This window comes from Mustelus asterias, chromosome 7 (assembly GCF_964213995.1).
Source record: "Mustelus asterias chromosome 7, sMusAst1.hap1.1, whole genome shotgun sequence".
Taxonomy (NCBI): Eukaryota; Metazoa; Chordata; class Chondrichthyes; order Carcharhiniformes; family Triakidae; genus Mustelus; species Mustelus asterias.
In genome coordinates, this window is record NC_135807.1 from 61,289,146 (window position 1) to 61,314,205 (window position 25,060).

General features: G+C 40.5%; 1 protein-coding gene and 1 long non-coding RNA gene across 6 annotated transcripts in view; one reads left to right on the top strand and one right to left on the bottom strand.

Annotated features, from left to right (window-relative positions):
• The window catches only part of LOC144495746 (uncharacterized), a 78,159-nt gene extending 57,555 nt beyond the window's left edge, over nucleotides 1-20,604 (top strand). The window contains exon 3 of the long non-coding RNA XR_013498318.1: nucleotides 20,592-20,604. This is a non-coding gene — a long non-coding RNA (uncharacterized LOC144495746). The remainder of the gene's footprint in view (nucleotides 1-20,591) is intronic.
• The window catches only part of prkdc (protein kinase, DNA-activated, catalytic subunit), a 219,777-nt gene that overhangs the window by 10,979 nt on the left and 183,738 nt on the right, over nucleotides 1-25,060 (bottom strand). For 3 of the 5 annotated variants that reach the window (XM_078216124.1, XM_078216123.1, XM_078216121.1), the window contains exons 77-84: nucleotides 23,698-23,905; nucleotides 22,666-22,733; nucleotides 21,353-21,573; nucleotides 19,860-19,943; nucleotides 16,750-16,833; nucleotides 15,949-16,020; nucleotides 6,439-6,640; nucleotides 1,582-1,770 (exon numbers count right to left, since the gene is read on the bottom strand). In XM_078216124.1, coding sequence (XP_078072250.1) covers nucleotides 1,582-1,770; nucleotides 6,439-6,640; nucleotides 15,949-16,020; nucleotides 16,750-16,833; nucleotides 19,860-19,943; nucleotides 21,353-21,573; nucleotides 22,666-22,733; nucleotides 23,698-23,905 — 1,128 coding nt within the window. Of the gene's footprint in view, nucleotides 1-1,581; nucleotides 1,771-6,438; nucleotides 6,641-15,948; nucleotides 16,021-16,749; nucleotides 16,834-19,859; nucleotides 19,944-21,352; nucleotides 21,574-22,665; nucleotides 22,734-23,697; nucleotides 23,906-25,060 lie in introns of those variants that run through there. The other 2 variants (XM_078216122.1, XR_013498316.1) reach the window with 2 other exon arrangements.

Sequence of the window (25,060 nt, forward strand, 5' to 3'; positions counted from 1 at the left end):
ATGATTGGGACAATTATAAAGGACAAGGGGAGAGTAATGGAGCATGTAAAAGGCTCTGTCCCGATGAAAGCGACAATTATCACTAAGCAACGCAGTGGTTTAATTATCGAAATGGAAAGGCTATTGGCAATTTGGTTCAAGGATCAAAATCAGCGTAACATCCCTATTAGCCTTGGCTTAGTGCAAGAAAAGGCTCAAAGCCTTTTCAGTGATTTAAAAGCTGCACGTGCAGCAAGTGAAGATGCTTGTGATGAAGAATTTGTTGTGAGTAGGGGTTGGTTCAAGTGTTTCAGAGGGAGGGTAAATTTACACAATGTTAAAGCGCAAGGTGAAGCAGCGAGTGCCGATGTAAGTGCTGCGAGAGAGTTTCCTGAAATGTTGGAAAAAATTATTGAGGAGGGAGGTTATGTGCCTGAGCAAATATTTAATGTAGACGAGACAGGCTTATTTTGGAAAAAAATGCCTGAAAGGACATACATTTCAAAAGAGGAAAAACTGTTCCGGGGCACAAGGCATCCAAGGATAGGCTAACGTTGTTGCTTGGTGGTAACGCATCCGGGGATTGCAAGAACACAGTAGCCTTATAAATAGTCACATCTGGAGGCACAAGTATGGCAGGGAAGAACTGTCTCTACATGTAGCCACTTTAAAATTGAAACAAGCATATTTCAAACACAAACTGCTGCAGTATCTCAAACAGGAAAATCTTGAAAGAAATGAAAAGCAGAATGGAGATATAACCCCACATCATAAGAAGTAGAATAAAACTGACAGATCCATGAGCTTGAAAATTGGTGTTGTTTCCTAATCCTAATTGCAATTAGATCCATCTGGATTTCCAATGCGTAAATGTGGCTCATAGCTAACACATTGGGCAGCACTGGTTATAGGAGAGCTTTGCAATGCAAGATACTCAGTTTTGAAAGATTAGTGCAGTATCTTGGAAGATATGACATGATTTATACTTCCTCCAACTCGTGACCCAAAATAATTAACAGCTTTTTTGTATGGGGAAGATCATGTCTCACCAACTTGATTAAGTTTTTTGAAGTGGTGACAAAGATAATTGATAAGGGAAGAGCTGTGGATGTAGTTTATATGGATTTTAGTAAGGTGTTTGACAAGGTCCCACATGGCAGACTGGTACAAAAATTAAAATCACATGGGATTTGGGGTGGGCTGGCTAGATGTATACAGAACTGGCTTGGTTATAGGAAACAGAAAGTAGCGGTGGAAAGGTGTTTTTTTCAGAATGGAGATCTGTAGCTATGATCCACATGGATCAGTGCTGGGATCTCTGTTGTTTGTAGTATATATAAATGCAACCAATTGCTGTTCCAAGATTTTGACATAGGAGATCATCATCCTATTTTTCATTCCTGGTCTTCCTTCCTCAAGGCATTGTAGATTTCACATTTTGGTTTGCTTGGTAACCACCAATTCATACTCTGGTTACATAATTTCCAATTTCTGAAGTTCCCAGGAGGAGATACATGAAATCAAAACTGCAGTTGAAGAAGCATGAAATTCATTAATTTTAATTACAGCGCATTTTCATTGTTCTTTTCCATTACTAGTTACCTTCCAGTCCAATGATGGTTCTTTCACAAAGACATCCATGGTACTGAGGAGAAGATCTGGATCTAGACGGAATGCTCGCAATCCATGTACCATTGTGCTGTAGATAAGGCCAGATTCTTTCATTGGGAGCATAAGATTCAGGAATTGATGGGTTAAGCGGAATGGCATCAACTCTGGCACCGGCAGAAACTGAAAAGGACATAGAGTCATAACTAACACTAACACATAGCTTTAAATGCAAGCACATTTTGCTATCACTCATCACTGAAGCACAAAACTATGGGTGGAATTTTCCAACCCGCCCCCCCCCACACCACTGGCTACGGATGCAACTCGCCATTGGCTGCCAGCGGGATCCTGGCTATGGATGCAACTTGCAATTGGCCACCAGCGGGATCTTCTGGTCCCACTGACGTCCAAGGCATTTTGCATGGCTTGCCCACCCCACCATCAGAAAATCCTGGCCTCCTAGTGTGAGTAGACAAATGTACAGAACCATAACATGTATTTATATCCAATATACATTTCTGTAAATGAGAAGTGGATCAAAGGTAGTACTGAAAGGTGTGTCTTTTTTTTCTCTTTCCATCCATTTTTTTAAATGAAGGTATACTGACTTGCACAAAAAACAGCTCCAACTGCTGCTGCAGCCCAGGGAAATGCCAAATGTGAAGATTTTCCCAAAAAACTAGAAGGTTAAACCAACCACTATCTTCCTTCAAAATCACCTAGCTCCATGTTCAGAATTAACAGAATCAAAATCCTGAGAATAGGCCATCGTCCCACCAGTCAAGTGTGTATGTATACAGGTCAGTAACATCCTGGGTTTGATCTATGGCCTAAATTGAGCTACCAATCTCAAATCAGGCAGCAAAAGAGGTACAACAATGGGCAGTCTACTCCTGAGCAAAGGGAAAAAAACTCAGTCACCAAACCCGATTGCTATTAAGCAACATTTATACAGCAAAACTGTGTGAATGCACAAGTGGCCAAATTCCACTCCAACTCCATTTTCAAGTTTGCGATGACACCACCGTAGCGGGTCAGATATCAAACAATGATGAGGCAGAGAACAGGAAAGAGGTAGAGAATCTGGTAAAATGGTGCAATGGCAATAATCTCTCCCTCAACATAAGTAAAACGAAGAAGGTAGTTGTAAAGGGATATGGCCCAAACGCAAGCAATTGGGACTAGCTTAGTGGTTAAAAAAAGTGGCGGCATGAACAAGTGGGGCCAAAAGTTCTGTTTCCATGCTGTAAAATTCTATGACTCTAGTCATCGACTTCAGGAAGTGCAGTAGAGAATATGTCCCTGTCTACTTTCATGGTGGTCAAGTAGAAATGGTCGAGAGCTTCAAGTTAAAAGCAAATAACTGCAGATGCTGGAATCTAAAACCAAAAGAAAAATGCTGGAAAATCTCAGCAAGTCTCGCAGCATCTGTAAGGAGAGTAAAGAGCTAACGTTTCAAGTCTAGATGATTCTTTGTCAAAGCTTTGACAAAGGGTCATCTGGACTCGAAACATCAGCTCTTTTTTCTCCTTACTGATGCTGCCAGACCTGCTGAGATTTCCCAGCACTTTCTCTCTCGACAGCTTCAAGTTTCGAGGTGTCTAGAACACCAACAACCTGTCCTGGTCCCTCCACACTGACGCTATTGTTAAGAAAGCCCAGGCTTAGGGAATTCAGCATGCCCGCTACAACTCTAACCAATTTTTACAGATGCACCATAGAAAGCATCCTTTCCCGATGTATCACAGCTTGGTATGGCTCTTTATCTGACCAAAACTGCAAGAAACTACGAAAGGTTGTAAACGTAGCCGAGTCCATCATGCACACCAGCCTCCCATCCATTGACTCCGTCTACACTTCCTGCTATCTTGGAAAAGCAGCCAGCATAATCAAGGACCCCATATACCCCGGACATACTTTCTTCCACCTTCTTCCATCGGAAAAAAGATAACAAAAGTCTGAGATCACGTACCAACCGACTCAAGAACAGCTTCTTCCCTGCTGCCATCAGACTTTTGAATGGACCTACCGTATACTAAGCTGATCTTTTTCTACACCCAACTGTGACTGTAATACTATATTCTGCACCCTCCTCCCCTATGTACTCTATGAATGGTATGTTTTGTCTGTATAGTGCGCAGGATACAATACTTTTCACTGTATCCCAATACATGTGACAATAATAAATCAAATCAAATAATGAGTACACCAGCTACCCTCTAGGTTCACATACAGACAATGACCATTTGGATGAGATACTAGAGAAATTTGAACTCATGGAACATTACTGCACAGAAGTCAGCATCTTCAGAGTAGTAGAAAGAATGTGTGTAAAAAAAAGATCATAAGAGTGGAATTAAGAAAAGGAATAGACCATTTAACCCCCTGTGCCTGTTCTGCAATTCAATAAAATCTACAACCTAATTCCAAATAACAGTCTTTGCACCATATCTCTTAATAATTAGGCCTTTCCAGCACAGAAGCCTTTTGGCCTCCGAAGAGTACTGAAGGACCCCTAAGAAATATTCTTATGTTGAAAAATTAAACAACAGAAAATTATTATTATTAAGGAATAGATACAAATATACAAAAACAAACTTTTAAAATGTTTTATATGTATACATTTATCATAAAGTTCTCATTCAAAAAAGACTTCGAAGACTTACCTTCAGTCTGTTATTTTTAACATGATCTTTTTTCACACACATTCTTTCTACTTCTCTGAAGATGCTGACTTCTGTGCAGTAATGTTCCATGAGTTCAAATTTCTCTAGTATCTCATCCAAATGGTCATTGTCTGTATGTGAACCTAGAGGGTAGCTGGTGTACTCATTATTTGATTTGATTTATTATTGTCACATGTATTAGGATACAGTGAAAAGTATTCCCTCACCCCCACTTGCTTGCACTCGCCCACTCTTCAAACTCAGTTGCTATTTGTGGAAGTGTGTTCCTAACTTCTACATCTTTTAAGAATGGTCCTGACTTCACTCCTAAAAAGTCTGGCTAGAATTTTTAGACTCTGCCCATAGTTCTGGACATGTCTACCCAATCTGTTCCCCTAAATAATTTGGAAACTATGATGAAATCAGCCCGTAACTTTCTAAATTTCAGAGAAAACAACTTTCGTTTGTATAATCTCTCCTCATAGCCCAGGTATTATTCTGTTAAAGTTACTCTGCGCTCCCTCAAAAGATCAATACATTCTTATTAAGAATTCTTCATAGTACTCCAGATGTGAATTCAAACACTGTAATGCACAGAAACTTTAAGATTCCCTGTTCTATGCAGCGAAATAATTCTGTACATTACTGCTGCACATTTCATGACAGTTAAAAACAGGTCAGCCATCTTTGGCATGCCTGCAGTGAAAAACTAAAATCATATAAGTACATAATCCCCTAACATTATACACCACACAGAATGGTACAGTTCAGACTAAGTCCCAGAGGTAACTTATCTTGAGCTGAGATGTCATTAATAAATGTCCAACCTTAACAGTATCACTTCTTCTGAGGATTATGAATGCTTTGGCTTTTTGGACTTTAAGATTCTTAAAAGATACACTTCAGAAACACTTGATATAAAAAGCAATCAACTTAAGTACTACCACACTGAAAATGGAAAAATAATAAATCAAATCAAAAATAAATAGATTTTCAACTGAAAACAAAGAAATTGTAGGATATCCAATGTTATGATTCCAGTAGTGATCAATAACCTTTGAAGAAATTCAAACTTCCAGTTGAATGATATGTCAAGATTTCACATTGATCAACATTATTTTCTTATTGTAGGCAACTGATAATTTACACTACAGAAAATACATTCCTCCTTTAACCAAAAGCCAAAATCTCCTGGTATGGTTGTACATTCCTGTCCCTTAAGTGGATGCTTCATACTCCAGGAAGCAATCCAGAATTATTCTCAGCTTGCTTCTTTTACAGTTTCCCAGTTGGATAACTTCTATACCAGAACTGCCTTTTGCTGTGTTATGCTGTAGATCCCTTCCACTAGCTCCAACCTAAGCTAATCTTCTAGTCTCTTTTGAGTCCTCACAAACTCAATCTTCAATCTGAGTGTGAGCTTCCACCCATGCTCTGTGTGGTGGTGAACGATAGTAAGCATTTTCTCTGCTTAAGATGCAGGCCTTGCCACTTCTAACACTTGCTCGATACCTCTCAGATTACTGCAGAACACACAAGACCAAAACTGCATAGTTTGATAAGGAAGACTGTAATCTGATCTCAAAGTGACTTGCTCTATCCCTCTTCCCCATGGCAACAGGAAATGCATTAGCTCTGTACCGAGTTACAAATGTTAACTCATTAACATTGATCCCAACTTCCTTTTATCTTAGAAATAAATGGATAGTTTACAGCACCACTGTTTACTGTATACCTAAAACAACTTTCTGGGACTTTTGAGAGACTCAGGTCCGACTCATAGTATATACAAAGACTGTTGTCACTGTCTCCAGGTACAGACCTTGCACTTTTCTCTCAGCAAAACGATCTGACTCTTCCTTTGACCACTAACAATCGAACCACCCAGGCATACTGTCAAGCAGACAGCAGAACAGATCACATTTATCCAGATTTAGTTCTTAAAACATAATCCTATAAACCTCACAGTTCAACACCAAAGCAAATATCAGAAATTGCAAGTCCACAAACGTTCCTCAAAATAGCTAGTTTTACAGCAGTACAAGATGGCAAGTTCAGTTATTTTTTAAAAAAAGGGAAGTACTGACAAATATCAATATCTATAATTTATTTCCTTGTGATATTTGCAGACTATATCCATTCTGCTTTTCCTATTACTTATAATCATAAAACATAATTATACCTGAGTAGCAGAACCAAATGCATGACCAAAATCAATTCCCACCATCCCGCCGGTTTCCAAGTTGATCATGAAATTGGAGAGATGTCGATCACCGATACCCAGAATCCAATGGCTGATGCACATTAATGCATGAGAACTGGCAAAGTGGGAGCGAAGAGCTAGGAAAGCTTCTGGAGTGGTACTCATCTTTGTAAATGCTCTCCTGAATAAAATTAATGGAATAGGGAGAATAAGAATTAGGAGCAAAATTACATTCATCTAAAATTCATAGAAATCATAGAATCATAGAAACCCTACAGTGCAGAAGGAGGCCATTCGGCCCATTGAGTCTGCACTGACCACAATCCCACCCAGGCCCTACCCCCATATCCCTACACATTTACCCGCTAATCCCTCTAACCTACGCATCTCAGGACACTAAGGGGCAATTTTAGCATGGCCAATCAACCTAACCCGCACATCTTTGGACTGTGGGAGGAAACCGGAGCACCTGGAGGAAACCCACGCAGACACGAGGAGAATGTGCAAACTCCATTATAATTGGCTTTCAAATGCTCGATTGTATTTGAAAATTTCCCAAAAAAAAGGAACAATGACTTGGACTTTAATTTGTAATACATGAGAAGCTGTCAGCAATACCTGATCTGGTTTAAATGGGAAAATCCAGAAGCTGTCACCAGTGATTCTCTTCTCCTCCACAGGGTGCACTGCTGAATCTCCCCTCCACTCACCATTAGGAGCAAAAGTAGGCAAATTCAGCCCTTTGAGCCTGCTCCGCCATTCAATCAGATCATGGCTGATTTCTGCCTGGTCACAAATCCACCTCCCCATCTGTTCCCCCTTTCCCCTTATCTCTTTTTTTAAAAATTAGAAATATATTTAATCTCCTTCTTGAAGACATTTAACAATTCAGACTCCAGCGCACTATGGGGCAGTGAGTTCCACAAATTCACCACGCTCTGCAAGTAGTAGTTGCTCCCCATCTCAGTGTTAAATTTACCACCTCTCAACCTATACCTGTGACCTCTTGTTCTAGATTGCCCCAATGAGGGGAAACATTTGGCCAACATTTACTTTATCAATCCCTTTTAAAATTTTATATACGTCAATCAGATCTCCTCTCATCCTTCTAAACTCCAGTGAGTATAAGCCCAAACTGCTTAATCTCTCCTCATACGTCAACCCTTTCATCCCCGGAATCAATCTGGTGAACCGACTCTGAACTGTCTCCAATGCCATCACATTCTTCCTCAAATAAGGAGATTAAAACTGGACACAATACTCCAGATATGGTCTTACTAACACCCCACACTATTGCAACAATGCTTCTCTACTCTTATACTCCAGTCCCTTTGCAATTAATGCCAACATCCCATTTGCCTTTTCTATTACATGCTGCACCTGCATACCAACTTCTGCAATTCATGAACATGGACACCCAGATCCCTCTGCATTTTGAATCTGTTTTCCATTTGGGTAATAATTGTCTATTCTGCCAAAATGGATAACCTCACACTTCTCCACATTAAACTCTCTCTGCCAAATTTTGGCCCATTCTCCTAGCCTATCCATATCTGTCTGGAAAACTTTTACATCCTCTCCACTGCCTGACTTTCCACCTATTTTAGCATCATCCACAAATTTCGCTACGTTGCACTCTGTACCTGCTTGCAGATCATTTCTATAGATTGTAAACAGTTGAGGTCCCTGCAGCATTCTGCTTGTTACATTTCGCCAGCCAGAGAAGGACCCATTTATCCCAACCCTCTGCTTTCTGTCAGTCATGATGTGGAGATGCCGGCATTGGACTGGGGTAAACACAGTAAGAAGTCTCACAACACCAGGTTAAAGTCCAACAGGTTTATTTGGTAGCAAAAGCCACTAGCTTTCGGAGCGCTGCTCCTTCGTCAAGTGAGTGGGAGTTCTATTCACAAACAGGGCATATAAAGACACAAACTCAATTTACAGAATAATGGTTGGAATGCGAGTCTTTACAGGTAACCAAGTCTTAAAGGTACAGACAATGTGAGTGGAGAAAGCGTTAATCACAGGTTAAAGAGATGTGTATTGTCTCCAGCCAGGACAGTTAGTGAGATTTTGCAACCCAGGCAAGTCGTGGGGATTACAGATAGTGTGACATGAATCCAAGATCCCGGTTGAGGCCGTCCTCATGTGTGCGGAACTTGGCTATCAGTCTCTGCTCAGCGACTCTGCGTTGTCGTGTGTCGTGAAGGTCGCCTTGGAGAACGCTTATCCGAAGATCAGAGGCCGAATGCCCGTGACCGCTGAAGTGTTCCCCAACAGGGACAGAACACTCTTGCCTGGTGACTGTCGAGCGGTGTTCATTCATCCGTTGTAGCGTCTGCATGGTCTCCCCAATGTACCGCAACAGACACCTCCAGACGCTGAAAGATGCCCTCATAAGAACAGGATATGGTGCTCGACGCATCGATCGACAGTTCTGACGCGCCACAGCGAAAAACCGCACCGACCTCCTCAGAAGACAAACACGGGACACGGTGGACAGAGTACCCTTCGTCGTCCAGTACTTCCCCGGAGCAGAGAAGCTACGGCATCTCCTCCGGAGCCTTCAACATGTCATTGATGAAGACGAACATCTCGCCAAGGCCATCCCCACACCCCCACTTCTTGCCTTCAAACAACCGCACAACCTCAAACAGACCATTGTCCGCAGCAAACTACCCAGCCTCCAGGAGAACAGTGACCATGACACCACACAACCCTGCCACAGCAACCTCTGCAAGACGTGCCGGATCATCGACACAGATGCCATCATCTCACGTGAGAACACCATCCACCAGGTACACGGTACATACTCTTGCAACTCGGCCAACGTTGTCTACCTGATACGCTGCAAGAAAGGATGTCCCGAGGCATGGTACATTGGGGAAACTATGCAGACGCTGCGACAACGGATGAATGAACACCGCTCGACAATCACCAGGCAAGACTGTTCTCTTCCTGTTGGGGAGCACTTCAGCGGTCACGGGCATTCGGCCTCTGATATTCGGGTAAGCGTTCTCCAAGGCGGCCTTCGCGACACACGACGGCGCAGAGTCGCCGAGCAGAAACCGATAGCCAAGTTCCGCACACACGAGGACGGCCTCAACCGGGATATTGTGTTCATGTCACACTATTTGTAACCCCCACAGAGTTTCACTGGCTGTCTTGTCTGGAGACAATACACATCTTTTTAGCCTGTCTTGATGCTCTCTCCACTCACGTTGTTCTGTTTCTTAAAGACTTGATTAGTTGTAAGTATTCGCCTTCCAACCATTATTCATGTAAATTGAGTTTGTGTCTTTATATGCTCTGTTTGTGAACAGAATACCCACTCACCTGAAGAAGGGGCTTGCAGCTCCGAAAGCTTGTGTGGCTTTTGCTACCAAATAAACCTGTTGGACTTTAACCTGGTGTTGTTAAACTTCTTACGCAGCAAACTACCCAGCCTTCAGGAGAACAGTGACCACGACACCACACAACCCTGCCACAGCAACCTCTGCAAGACGTGCCGGATCATCGACATGGATGCCATCATCTCACGTGAGAACACCATCCGCCAGGTACACGGTACATACTCTTGCAACTCGGCCAACGTTGTCTACCTGATACGCTGCAGGAAAGGATGTCCCGAGGCATGGGACATTGGGGAGACCATGCTGACGCTACGACAACAGATGAATGAACACCGTTCGACAATCACCAGGCAAGAGTGTTCGCTTCCTGTTGGGGAACACTTCAGCGGTCACGGGCATTCGGCCTCTGATCTTCGGGTAAGCGTTCTCCAAGGCGGCCTTCACGACACACGACAGCGCAGATTCGCTGAGCAGAGACTGATAGCCAAGTTCCGCACACATGAGGACGGCCTCAACCAGGGTTTGGGTTCATGTTACACTATCTGCAACCCCCACGACTTGCCTGGACTTGCAAAATCTCACTAACTGTCCTGTCTGGAGACAATACACATCTCTTTAACCTGTGCTTAACGCTCTCTCCACTCACATTGTCTGTACTTTTAAGACTTGATTACCTGTAAAGACTCGCATTCCAACCATTATTCTGTAAATTGAATTTGTGTCTTTATAGGCCTTGTTTGTGAACAGAACTCCCACTCACCTGACGAGGGGGCAGTGCTCCGAAAGCTAGTGGCTTTTGCTACCAAATAAACCTGTTGGACTTTAACCTGGTGTTGTGGGACTTCTTATTCTGTCAGTGAACCAATCCTTAATCCAATCTAGTACTCTATCCCCTGCGATTTCACCTTCTGGATCAGTCTTTTATGTGGCACCTATGTGTAGTATCTAATTTTTCCATTATGTTATTGGTAGGGCAGTCATTGTCATTTTAAATTTCTTCCATTGAAATGGTATGGGGTAGTCAATCACTACCCGAGAAGATTTTAAGTAACTTCCCAGAGATTTGTTCAGACATGTCTGTTTCTGTGCCTGTACAGAAACCACAAATGAAATCACCTGACTCACTGGAGTCTTAGACACATTTCTATGGTGTCCATATACCATGTTGCTTTTTAAAAGTAGTGTGTCCATCCCCCTATTAGCTTTATGGGCATACCACTGGAAAGTATGTTAAAAACCCAGAGTTTCAAATATAATTTTTAAGGCTTGTTTGATATTTTAGCTTACATGCATATCCCAATCTATATTTCATAACCAAGAAAATTTAGTAGACAAAAAATATCTTATAGAATTTTATAGTGCATTTTATTTCTGGTTTGTCGTCGATGACAATTCATTGATGTCATTAGTTGCTTCCTGCTAGAAAACATCACTTTTGCTTTTGCCTGGAGGTCCCCTTGACATCGCACCAGATTCAAATTAATATTGAAATAGGTGAAAGCCACACCTTAGAGATTGCTACACTGCAAAAAATGTTATTCTTCAGCTACTGACACCATCCCTCTCTATGAGGACCGTTTGGTTTAAGTGAATCAAGTTTCAATTGGGGAACATTTAGGGAACAATAGTCATAGCATCATAAAGTTTACATTAGCTGTGGAAAAGGTAAAGGAGTAATCTTGAGTAAAAATCTTCAACTAGAAAGGAGTCAATTTCAGTGATGCGAGAACAAGTCCCCAGTAAACTGGAATCTAGTATTTGTAAGCAGAACTGTAATTGAACAATAGGCAGTCTTTAAAGAGGATTGGGTACAGACAAGTTACATTAAACTAGGGAGAAAAGTAGGGCAATCAAAACAAAAGTTCCCTAGATGATGAAAAAGATGATGAGTGCATGGAGCAGGAAAAAAGGATGCATGACAGATGTCAGGTTGATAATACAAGTGAGAACCTGGCTGAATTAAGAAAATTCTGAGGGGAAGTGAAAACACAAATAAGAGGCAAAATGAGAATATGGGAAGAAACTGCAGTTAACAAAGGGGAATCTGAAAGTCTTCTATAGGCACATTAGTAGTAAAAAAAAGTAGTAAGAGGAGTAGTGGGGCTGATTGGGGACCAAAAAAGAGATCTAGACATGGAGGTAGAGGGCACAGCTGAAGTTGAGCAAATTTATTTTCCAAGAAAGCAGATGATGTTGAAGTTATAATGAAAGAGGAGGTAACTGACATACTGAATGGACTAAAAATTGATAATGGGTAGCTACTATAAAGGCTGGCTGTACAAGTCATTAGAACTAGATGAGATGTTGAGGGAAGCAAGAATGGAAACTCTGAATATACTGACATAATGTTCCAATCCTCTATGGATATTGGAGTCGAGCAAGAAGGCCGGGGAAAATTGTTCAAAAAAGGATGCAAGGATAAACCCAGCAACGACAGGTCAATCACTTTAACCCTGATAGAAAACCTTTTAAGAAATGATAATTCGGGACAAAATTATCAGCCTCTGAGATAAATATGGATTATGTAAGGAAAGCCAGCTGGATTTGTTAAAGAGAAATTGTGTTTAACTACTAGATAGGTATTTGATGAGGTAACAGAGGGTTAATGAGGGCAATGCATTTGATGCAATGTACACGGAATTCCAAAAGACTTTGATAAAGTACCACATAATAGGCTTGCCAGCAAAGTTGAAGCCTGGAGAATAAAGCAATAGTGGCAGCAGGGATGCAAAGTTAGCTCACGGGCAGGAAACAGTAATGGTGAATGGTTGTTTTTGGACTAGAAGGAAGAAAGTGGGGTCTTCTAGGACCACTGCTTCTCTCAATCTATAATAATGGTGTAGGTTTGCATGTACAGGGTACGATTTCAAAATTTGCAGATGACACAAAACTCAATCATAGCGCATCTTGTGTAGAATAATTTTAGGCTTCAAGAGTGAATAGACAGGCTGATGGAATAGGTGAACATGTGACAGATGAAATTTAATGTAGAGAGAAGTGATGTCTTTGTTGCCTCTAGGCTGGATTATTCTAATGCACTGCTGGCTGGCCTGTCTTACTCTACATTCTGTAATTCTCAAGATCATCCAAAATTCCGCTTCCCATGACAGTGTCAAGTTTTGCTTTATAACGCTCCTGCGAAGTGAAGTGTCTTGGGATTTTTTACTATGTTAAAGGCACTATATAAATACAAGCTGCTTCTTATTGCCAACACAGCCAACTGCACTATCAGACTTAATACATAATACAGTACTCGTGCAAAAAATAAATTGCATTTATATCTCACCTCAAGACGTTCAGAGTGTTTCATAGCCAAATGAATAACTTTTTTCCCTAGTGTAGCCATCGTTATTATAGAACCATAGAATATCTACAGTGTCGCAGGAGACCCATCAAGTTTGCACCAACCTGGAGGATAGCAAATGTTGTCCCCTTGTTCAAGAAGGGGAGTAGGGACAACCCTGGTAATTATAGACCGGTGAGCCTTACTTCTGTTGTGGGCAAAGTATTGGAAAGGATTATAAGAGATAGGATTTATAATCACCTAGAAAGGAATAATTTGATTAGGGATAGTCAGCACGGTTTTGTGAAGGGTAGGTCGTGCCTCACAAACCTTATTGAGTTCTTTGAGAAGGTGACCAAAGAGGTGGATGAGGGTAAAGCGGTTGATGTGGTGTATATGGATTTCAGCAAAGCGTTTGATAAGGTTCCCCATGGTAAGCTTTTGCAGGAAATACGGACACATGGGATTGAGGGTGATTTAGTGGTTTGGATCAGGAATTGGCTAGCTGTAAGAAAACAAAGGGTGGTGGTTGATGGGAAATATTCATCCTGGAGTTCAGTTACTGGTGGTGTACCGCAAGGATCTGTTTTGGGGCCACTGCTGTTTGTCATTTTTATTAATGACCTGGATGAGGACATGGAAGGATGGATTAGTAAATTTGCGGATGACACTAAAGTCGGTGGAGTTGTAGACAGTGCGGAGGGAAGTGGCAGGTTACAGAGGGACATAGATAAGCTGCAGAGCTGGGCTGAGAGGTGGCAAATGGAGTTTAATGTGGAAAAGTGTGAGGTGATTCACTTTGGAAGGAGTAACAGGAATACAGAGTACAGGACTAATGGTAAGATACTTGGTAGTGTGGATGAACAGAGGGATCTGGGTGTCCATGTGCATAGATCCCTGAAAGTTGGTACCCAGGTTGATAGGGTTGTTAAGAAGGCGTACGGTGTGTTAGCTTTTATTGGTAGAGGGATTGAGTTTCGGAGCCAGGAGGTCATGCTGCAACTGTACAAAACTCTGGTGCGGCCGCATTTGGAGTATTGCGTACAGTTCTGGTCGCTGTATCATAGGAAAGATGTGGAAGTGTTGGAAAGGGTGCAGAGGAGATTTACTAGGATGTTGCCTGGTATGGTGGGAAAATCGTATGAGGAAAGGCCGAGGGGCTTGAGGTTGTTTTCGTTAGAGAGAAGAAGGTTAAGAGGTGACTTAATAGAGGCATATAAGATGATCAGAGGATTAGATAGGGTGGATAGTGAGAGCCTTTTTCTCGGATGGTGATAGCTAGCACGAGGGGACATAGCTTTAAATTGAGGGGTGAGAGATATAGGACAGACATTAGAGGTAGGTTCTTTACTCAGAGAGTAGTAAGGGCGTGGAATGCCCTGCCTGCAGCAGTAGTGGACTCGTCAATATTAAGAGCATTCAAATGGTTATTGGATAAACATATGGATGATATTGGAATAGTGTAGATTAGAGGGGCTTTAGATTGATTCCACTGGTCGGCGCAACATCGAGGGCCCAAGGGCCTGTACTGCGCTGTAATGTTCTATGTTCTAACTCTCCGAAAGAGCATCTTACCTAGGCCCACCCCTCCCCCACCTTACCATGCGACCCCACAAATTTACCATGGCTAATCCACCTAACCTAACACATCTTTGGAAACTAAGGGGCAATTTAACATGGCCAATCCACATAACCCGCACATCTTTGGACGGCGGGAGGAAACCGGAGCACCCGGAGGAAACCCATGCAGACACGGGGAGAATGTGCAAACTCCACACAGATAGTCACCCAAGGCTAGCATTGAACCTGGGCCCTGGCGCTGTGAGGCAGCAGAGCCATTGTGCCACCATGTCACCCCTTTGTTAGACAACTCTAGAAATCAGTTGGTGTACAATCCCCACAAATAGAAAATGAGCTAAGTGATCAATTAGTCTAATTTCATAATGTTGGTTGAGAAATAAGTATTAGTCACGATACCAAATCTTGTGATATTTTATATCCACCCGAGCAGCTTTTGTTTGCCATTCCACCAGAAAGACACTGCAGCATTTCCTCACTATTATGCTAAAATGTCTGATTAGTTTACCAACTAGGTTATGAGTTTCAGTCCTAGATTGGACTTCTGACTCAGAGTCAAGAATGCTGCAAATTGACCCATGCTAATATCTGTTAAGTGTTCACACAGGCACACAATAATTTTTTAAAATTCAATAACTTCATGCTGATGACTTACCCCTATTGGATTGAAAATAACCCTAAGAAACATTGGCAATTTGCTTAGAAGCAACACAATTGAGCTGTTTTCTGTGGACTTGTTTTCTATAGTGTATCAAAGTACATTAAATTTAGGATGTACATAAAATTATTTAGAAGAAAAAACAAAGGATGAGAAGACTTCTTGGTTCATGGAGATTTAATCTTTGGATCTCACACCTTACGATCATCATTCAACTGCAGTTTAAACAACCCCAATTAAAGTTTTCAAAAAGAGAGTCTCATAACCAATGTTCCGGCTTTCAAAGAATAGACAAGCATGGTTTTTAACCTGCAAGTCTTGACCATACTAAATCACATGGGTACACAGACAAGACAGTGAACGTGAAGATAGGAGTTTTGGGCATTAATCAAGACAGCATTAGTTATAGTTTAAGGTACATCAAACTACAGTCAAAATAGGAAACTGATGGGATGCAACATAGAATTCTCCATCAACCTCCAGCAAACAATTAGTTTACGAGAGAAAGGTAACTTAAATAATGGAGAAGTGGTGAGAGCAGTCAAATTAGTTGTACAAGTAATCGACAATTATAACACAACATGATCAATTATTTGTGCAACACCTTTACTCACCTTAACAGATCTTGTGGTACGGCTCGTTCACAATCTCTGAAGGTTTTTACTGTTTCAGTTCGACTGGCTTTCCTGTAAGGGAAAAACTTTAAACTATTAGGCACCTTAATAATTCTGACGGATTAAATTTAAAAATGTTTGTCAAGCAAGGGAACGATTTACTACATATGCATGTATGAATAAGGAGTAGGTACTTGGCCCCTTGAACCTGCTCCGCTATTCAATAAGATCACAGCTGATCTGTTTGTAACCTCAACCTCAGATTCCTGCCAACCCCCAATAACTTTTCACCCCTATTGTTAATCAAGAAACTATCTAGCTCGACCTTAAAAATATCCAAAGACTTTGCTTCCATTGTTTGTTGAAGCCCTCAGAGAAAGACATTCTCCTCAGCTCTGTCTGAAATGAGTGACTTCTTATTTTTAAACAGCGATTCCTAGTTCTAGATTTTCCAACACTAGGAGGCCATTGTCTTTGTTGCTCTCTGGAAGATAATCTTACGTTGGACCGTTGCACCTCTCCCTTTTCCATGTAGTACTGCAACCTTTTTTGCTTTTGATAACTAAGCCCTGGAGACAAAGTAATGGCTTTAAAAAGGGCTGATAAGTGGATTCATCAAGTTTTTTCTACTTTTTAATTCACTTAATTGATACATGGCTTCAACTGCTTGCCTCTAAAACATTCTTTCAACTAGATTTGAACTAATCAGATCATTCAGTCTGAGTCAGCATATGATGTTGAAACCAACTGAAGCTAAATTCTTAAAAGTCAAAGTTATATTCCAAGGCAAATTGTACTCACATGTACATAAGTCCATATTGATCACTCTTTGATCCTGATATCTTTTGTAGCCACCCATTAAACAGTTCCCTGGGTGACTGTCTTCTTGGCAGTTTGGAAATTGAAATAAACATAAGTGACTTATTATGCAAAGCCTTTGTTGAAATATTAATTTTATGATCAGAAACCAAGTCAAATAAAACCTTTAAATTTGAAATAAATATATTTTTGTTATTATTAAAGGAGTTGTATATATTACACTGGCAAGTCTGTGATCAAATTGTTTAAAAACTCATGGACATTTTCATAGTATTAGTAAGTTAAGCACAGCAGCTAAATCCTTCTAAACAGTTAACTCCATAGACAAAAATTTTGAACCGGAGTCATAATTTGCTATCAAATATCTGGTTATCTTGCTGTCATTTACACACAAATGCTTCAGCAACTTCAGACAAGGGCAGATGTGGAGGTAAATGTAGAAACCCAAAAACTGCTGTGAGATGCACCACTCTGCTATTACTTGTGGAAAACAACGTTTTGCTGTCTGTTTCATCATTGAAATGCATTAAATGTTGGGAAGTTGCTGTATTTGCACAGTGGATATGAACTAAACTTGCCACAAAGCTGTTTTTCTGATTCAGTCTGACTACAGTTTAAATGTTGTGATAAATGTTCATTACTGCCAGTTAATTTTTTGTGGAGTCTTTTTCTTTCTTAAAAAAAATTAAAATTTTACTTTTTTAGACCTTTCCTTTGCCTCTTTTTTTTCTGTCTTAATCAATCTTTCTTTACCTCTATTGCATTCTGTACCCAATTTGACATTGAATTCACCCACTCTAATTGACTTCTTTCTCAGTCCTTGAACAATTACTTTCATAATCCGCCAATTTGATTAATTAAGGAGATATTAGTGGTGGATTTTTCTGGTGCCATTGGTGTCAACAGGGCTTCTGTTGAATGTACACCTGGTGCTGGGAAACCAGTGGTGGGGGTTTGCCATCAGCAGGACCGAAAGTACCCACTGGCAGGAACGATTGGAAAATTCTGGCCACAATTCCACGCCCTGTTCACTCTGATCCAAGATGCCCAGTTTCCCTTATTGCGAAATTGGGCTAGATCTTGCTGTGATAACAGCAGTAAAACTATCAGCAGTCAACGTCATTACTCCATGAAACTGACAGCAACTTTGGGAGTTGGCACATGTGCAGAAAAGAGTGGAAATTCAAAATTGAAATGTAATTTGGCCCAGTTAATCCACGATGGTGCTCATGTTCCACTTGAGCTTCCTCCCATCTTTTCTCATCTAAATCTACCATTATAACTATTTCCTTCTCCCTCATAGACTTGTTTAGTTTCCCCTTAAATGTCAGAGGTAGCGAGTTCCATATTCTTACCACTCTTTGGGTAAAGAAATTTCTTCTGAATTCCAAAATGGATTTCTTGGTGTCCATCTTATATTGATGGCCTCTAGTTATGCTATTTTGCCACAAGAGGAAGCATTCTCTCTGTAACCTCTTTATCAAACCATTCATAATTTTAAAGACGTCTATTAGGTTATCCCCAGCCTTCCATTTTAAGAAAAAAAAAGAAATCCACAGTGAACATCCCCACTTCTGACCTTATGACAGAAGGAAAGTCACTGATGAAGCAGCTGAAGATGTTTGGGCCTAGGGACACAACCCTGAGGGACTCCTATAGAGATGTCCTGAAGTTGAGAAGACTGACTTTCCACAATCACAACCATTTTCCTATGTGCCAGGTATGACTCCAACTATCAGAGAGTTTGCCCCCAATATCCATTGATTCCAGTTTTACTAGGGCTCCTTGGTGCCACAGTCGGTCGGATGCGGCCTTGATGTCAAGGGCTGTCACTCTCACCTCACCTCTGGAATTCAACTCTTTTGTCCATGTTTGAACCAAGGCTGTAATGAGGTCAGGAGCTGAGTGACCCTGGCAAAACCCAAACTGGGCGTCACTGAGTAGGTTATTGCTAAGGAGGTGCTGCTTAATAGTACTGTTGATGACCCCTTCCATCACTTTACTGGTGATCGAGAATAGACTGGGCAGTAATTGGCTGGGTTGGATTTGTCCTGCTTTTTGTGAACAGGACATACCTGGGCAATTTTCCACATTTTAGAGTAGATGCCAGTGTTCTAACTGTACTGGAAGAGCTTGGCAAGGGGAGCGGCAAGTCTTCAGTACTATCGCCAGAATGTTATCAGGGCCCATTGCCTTTGCAGTATCCAGTGCCTCCAATTGTTTCTTATATCACGTGGAGTGAATTGAATTGGCTGGAGACTGGCATCTGTGATGCTGGGGACCACAGGAGGAGACTGAGATGGATCATCCACTTGGCATTTCTGGCTGAAGATTGCTGCGAATGCTTCAGCCTTATCTTTTGCACTGATGTGCTGGGCTTCTCTATCACTGAGGATGGGGATACTTGTGGAACCTCCTCCTCCAGTGAGCTGTTTAATTGTCCACCACCATTCACGACTGGATGTGGTAGGACTGCAGAGCTTAGATCTGATCTGTTGGTTGTGGGATCGCTTAGCTCTGTCTATCACTTGCTGTTTATGCTGTTTGGCGTGCAAATAGTCCTGTTTGGTAGCTTCTTAAGTATTATCAGCTGCGTACCCTGCCTTACTGACATCATTGATGCGGGATGCCTGACAATTCCCCTCTACTTGAGGCCAGATTCAAACTGCATTGGGAAAGTTGAAATCCATGCTGTAAGAGATTGTTAGATCTCTGTGGGCAACTTTCTGTGAGATTAATGCTGACCACCATTGATTCACTGCTGCTAACTGCAAAATCCAGTTCATATCATCTCACATTTTCAGTAACTTGCCACACAAAAAAAACTAAATGGCAAGGGAAAGTTAGATGTCTGGCCACAGAAAATAAATCACAAAAAATTTGGGTTAGGAATTCTAGCAAACAAGTGCAAATTAAAATGATGCAATAAAATTAATTGCTTGGATCGTCTGAAGCTTTTGTCCCCCAAACTTCACCGCACTAAATTCCATGTCTTATCTCATGGACTAGCCATGACTTTTACCCTATAGACTTGGTTCTTAATTGCCTTTGAGTTTGCATTTGGTGCTGCATCTGATCATTTTGAATATTACCTTTTGTTCTCATCCTCAGTCACGTTGCTTAAAAGAAAATCCTTGACTACGCATGTGTTGTCTAGCCACTCTATCAAACCAAGTCTTAAGAAAAAACAAATGACACAATTACTATTTCTGAAATGTCATAAAAATTATCTTATGTAATATTCCTGCCATGTATCATCAACATTATTAAACATATCATATAATCTTTTAAGGCTGCAAAAATACAGGTTGATTTTTTTTCAGGAAAATCTAGTTATTAAATATTTATATTATTTCAGAAATACAAAAGCACTGGAAACATCCACTTTAGGGAACGCTTCCTCTGTTCACTATTTGTAATGAAATCATAAATATGGTCTTTATACTCATGTTTATAATTTGACTATAAGCAGCTGCTTTCCCCAGAGTTAAATGTGGATCATATAAACAGTAGTTTACTCAGCTCTTATCAAATCTATTGCTTAATCTGTTACTTGTTTAAATCCTAACAGAAATCTGTTGGGTGAGTATTTTTAGCATTGTTCTTCTGATAGGATAAAGAAAGCAAGAAGAGAAGCTGCAATGATCTATTTCACTCCATGTGAACCATGTTTTTTTTAACCTGTGCCTTAAAACATAGAATCATAGAAGTGTAGAAACCCTACAGTGCAGGTGGTCATTCAGCCCATTGAGCCTGCACCGACAACAATCCCACTCAGGCTCTATCCCCGCAACCTCACTTATTTACTCTGTGAATCCCCTTAGACACGAAGGGGCAATTTTTCATGGCCAATCCACTTATCCCGCACATCTTTGGACTGTGGGAGGAAACCAGAGCACCCAGAGGAAATTCATGCAGACACAGGGAAAACTTGGTGATGAAAGTTTATGGAAGGGAATGAAAACAAGTAAAAGGCAAGTAATCCCACTGGTGATTAAGTTATTAAATTCTCTTATTGAAATTACTGTAAAAATTATTTGATGATTGCAGCAATGATTATTGCTGCAGTATCATGTTCACAATTAAAACAGCATTTAAATGTGCATTTCAAGCTAGATCAAAGGGCATTTCCCATTGAAAGTACTTTTTTTGTGTGTTTCTAAAATCTACATTTTTGGAAGAAATAAGCTAAAACCGTTTTGTAAAGTGAAGCATGTTAAGGTGAGATTTAAACCAGTCACAGGAGGAAGAAACTAACCTACGGCAAACTATATATACATTTAAGTCAGCGCATGTCAGTTATCTGTGAATATTTCCAGAGCCAAAGGAGTTACACAAGTTTCAAAGCTGTACTGTGGGAAAGCATCATCCTGACTGATTGGAGAGTATTAGTGTCCCTGGGAAGAAGTATGGGTGTGGAGATGCCGGCGTAAGAAACCTGGTGTTGTGAGACTTCTTACTAAGAAGTATGGGATCATTCAACAGTTTTAATTTTAATTATTTAGAGCTGATACTTAGCATTGATAAAATGAATGACTGTCAATTTCCAAGAATAACCATTTTTGATTTAATCTAATTACTGTACCTCGATGTCATAGGAATAACTTGATAAGTCTTCAACTGCAAGCTTCTTTGACTACAAGCTGCATCACGAGAAAGGATAATGTTCATGATGTCAAATAGTTGTTCAATTCGCTGATCTTGTCGTAAATCTTCACCACCTTTCACAAGGAAAGGATATTCCTTTTCATCATTGCCACGAATTATCAGGCGCTTTGGCTTCCTTATGGAGCTCATAACTTTTATCTGGATAAAATCATGGAGGCAGTAATTAAAATACATTCATGTTATTACCACTGCAGTGAGAGTGAGCTGGCATGTGATATTGAATCTGGAACACTGTCCAACCTACTACTAACAACAGCAAAGGTTTTAATTGCAAATGACACTTTCTCACCAAAGAATCTCATTCCTTTGTTACCTGAATTGTTAATCCAGCTATTATAATTCTGATATACAATAATTATGTTTCATGTTTCTAATTAAATATCATTCCCGAAAAAGTTTTGGTTCAGCACAACTGAATGACTGTAAACAGGAAGTCACAAAAATGCCTACTGGAATAGTAATGCATCATCTCACTTACATATCAATTTTATATTTATTTTACGAGGCACACATGTTTGTGATGTTCAAATAAAAATGCAACAATGAAAGAAAAATATTTGTGAAGTTTGAATCTAAGCACAATGGTTAGCACTGCTGCCTCATATCGCGAGGGACCTGGGTTCAATTTCCTGCTTGGATCACTGTCTGTGCAGAGTTTGCACGTTCTCCCCGTGTCTGCGCAGGTTTCCACCGGGGGCTCCAGTTTCCTCCCACAGTTCAAAAGATGTGCTAGTTAGGTGCATTAGCCATGCTAAATGACCTCTCAGTGTACCCAAACAGGCACCGAAATGTGGCGACTAGGGGATTTTCACAGTAACTTTATTGCAGTGTTACTGCAGGTTCCATTGAGGGTTGCAGTAATACTTTTACATGCAAATGGCAAAATATTTGAATTTTCAGCGTATATTGTAATGATATGAAATAGAAGTTTGTAATATAAAAGCAGTGTATGCATTGCCAAAGAATTGATTTGCAGCTGTCTTCTCTTTATCGTGCCTGGTTGATGAGTGCCCACATTAACACAACTGGTCTTCCCATAGATGCTGCTTGACTGTTGTGATGAAAATTTTGTTTTTGTTTCAGTTCTGGCAGCCTCAGTTTTGTGCTTGGAACAGTTTCCAATGATTTGGCCATCTTAAATGAGCTTAGATCACCGCATGCATTACAATTTCCTTAAAAAGACTCTCAAAATATGTTTGCAGGTACTTAAAAATTTAAAGTAATTTATACCCTTTCATCAAATCCCGTGATTCGTGCATGGTATTCTGGCATCGGCTTGGATTTGCCATCATATTGTCCTAGATGGGAAAATAAACTATTATTGACATCTGATTTATATCAGTTTCTTGACCTAAATGAGAAGGAAAAGCTTTTTGGATATTATTTATTTTCTCATATACTTTTCAATTCCTCTATGTTTTTATTCTTTCATGGGAATAGGGAGTTGTTGAAAAGGCCAGTATTTGTTGTCCATTCCTAATTTCCTTTGAATTGAATGGCACGCAGGGCCATTTCAGAGAGCAGTTAAGAGTCAACCACATTGCTGTGGCTCTGGAGTCACATGTAGGCCAGACCAAGTCTGGATAGCAGATTTCTTTCCCTATCGGGAAAGATTGAACCATATGGGTTTTAACAACAATAAATGACAGTCTCGGCCAAGTTGCTCCTAAGATCAATGCTAACAAAAGGCCAGCTCACCAGAAAATACTCCCTTCTTCTCTAAATGTTTAACAACCACATTTTTTTGAAGAAATGTCATAAGCTTTTGTGCTGATTGTAAACACACTGCACAACATTTGCAATGAGTGTCATCAGCAACAATGCTCCAAGCTCAGTGAACCACCTTAGTCTTAAATTTTACTCCTGCCATTTGATTTCTTTGCTTTTGTTTCCCCTTCAGAATGCATGAAATCTTTATTATAAATTTCCAAAGAGGACAATATTGTGAAACAGGATTTGCATATAACTAGGACCAGAAAAAGTGCTCCAATTTTAGAACAAAAGCACAAGTTTCCTTTCACTGTCAAATTATTTGAACAATATTGAAGAGAATTACAGCTTTAAACGTTTAAAGATTAAAAACTTGCCAAGCGCTCACTATTTGAGCAAACATGTAAGTGGAAGTATATTTTTGTCATTCTCTAGTTAATATTCATAAACGCATTACAAAAGTTCCTTTCAGCAAAGTTATGAAGATAAACTAAAACAATACGTATAATCAATTTAAAGTATAGTGTGTCAGGTTAAGAGAATGGAACTTGCCAGGAATTTCTAATTCATTCCTCAGATACTCAGGCTTGAATTCACTCATCCATGGTGAGTACTCTTTCAGGTTCCCAGGTGGTTCGTACGGTTTGTTGCTTACGCTCTCCAGGATTTTCTTTGTTGCTTCAGTAAGTGTTGTTACATTCATGTCCAGTAATTTTGAGCCTCCTTTTCCAAAGTATTGATCAAAAGCCTTTTTGAATTTCTAAAGTTTTAAAAAAAGGATTACAATAAATACACACAACTGCAAAACTGATAACTTTAATATGTTCTGGTTGTGTAGGTTAAGAGGATAAAGACAAACAGACGCAACAAATCTAAAAGTACCTTTACATCTGAAATTAATGCCTGCCATACTTTGAAAAAAGAATAAAACTAATTCCTAAAGTGTTTAAAGTGAATCATGCAAATCATGAAGATACAAGATTTGGTTTCCAGCCTATGCTAAATTAGATGACTAAGGATGCTACAATAACAATGGCAAAGACAGAAAATGCTGGAAAATCTGACAACATTTGTGGAGAGAGAATAGAGCTAACGTTTCAAGTCAGGATGGCCCTTCGTCAGAGCTGGAAGAGAAGGTGTCAGACAAAATGAAGAATGATGTGAAACTGGGGACAAGGACAGCTTTGAGATGGAGTGAGTCGGTGCTGATGGAGAGAGAAATCAAGTGTCTGCATATGTCGGTGCATGGTACGGTCTCAGGATGCTGCGAGAAAAACAGTCCAAGGAACATTGAATGTCCTGGAGATACCTGTAATCCTGGGTGGATTGGAAAGATGAGGGATGGAACTTCAGTTGGCATCCACGTGGGGTAAGTCAGAGACGGGGACAGTCGCTGAGGAAGGCAATGTGGCTGTGAAAGCGAGTTTTGGTAAACATCTTGTCGAACACCAGGAGGGAAATGGAAAGCAATGAAGGTGGACAGGGTAAAATAGGCAAACAGATCCTGTTGGAGAGAAGAGCAGTACTTCTTCAAGGTAGGCATTCCTTGAAGAGAATTGGCAGCGAGTTAAACACTAGGATAAAAGCAAAATACTGCGGATGCTGGAATCTGAAGTAAAAACAGAAAATGCTAGAAAATCTCAGCAGGTTTGACAGCATCTGTGGAGAGAAAATAAGGGCCAACATTTCAAGTCAGGCTGATCCTTCGTCAGAGCTGATGCTACAATAAGCCTGATCGATCTGCGGTGGGGAGAAGAAAGTTTGCGCAAATTTCTGCTCCAGATTACTATCTTACAATCCCTATGAAACACTGGCTCATGTACACATTGGATGAGGAGAGAACTGGACTCAGCTGTGATGCCTCCACAGTCAAACTGATGGATGGCATTCACAGTCTAGGCTCACTCCACTTGGG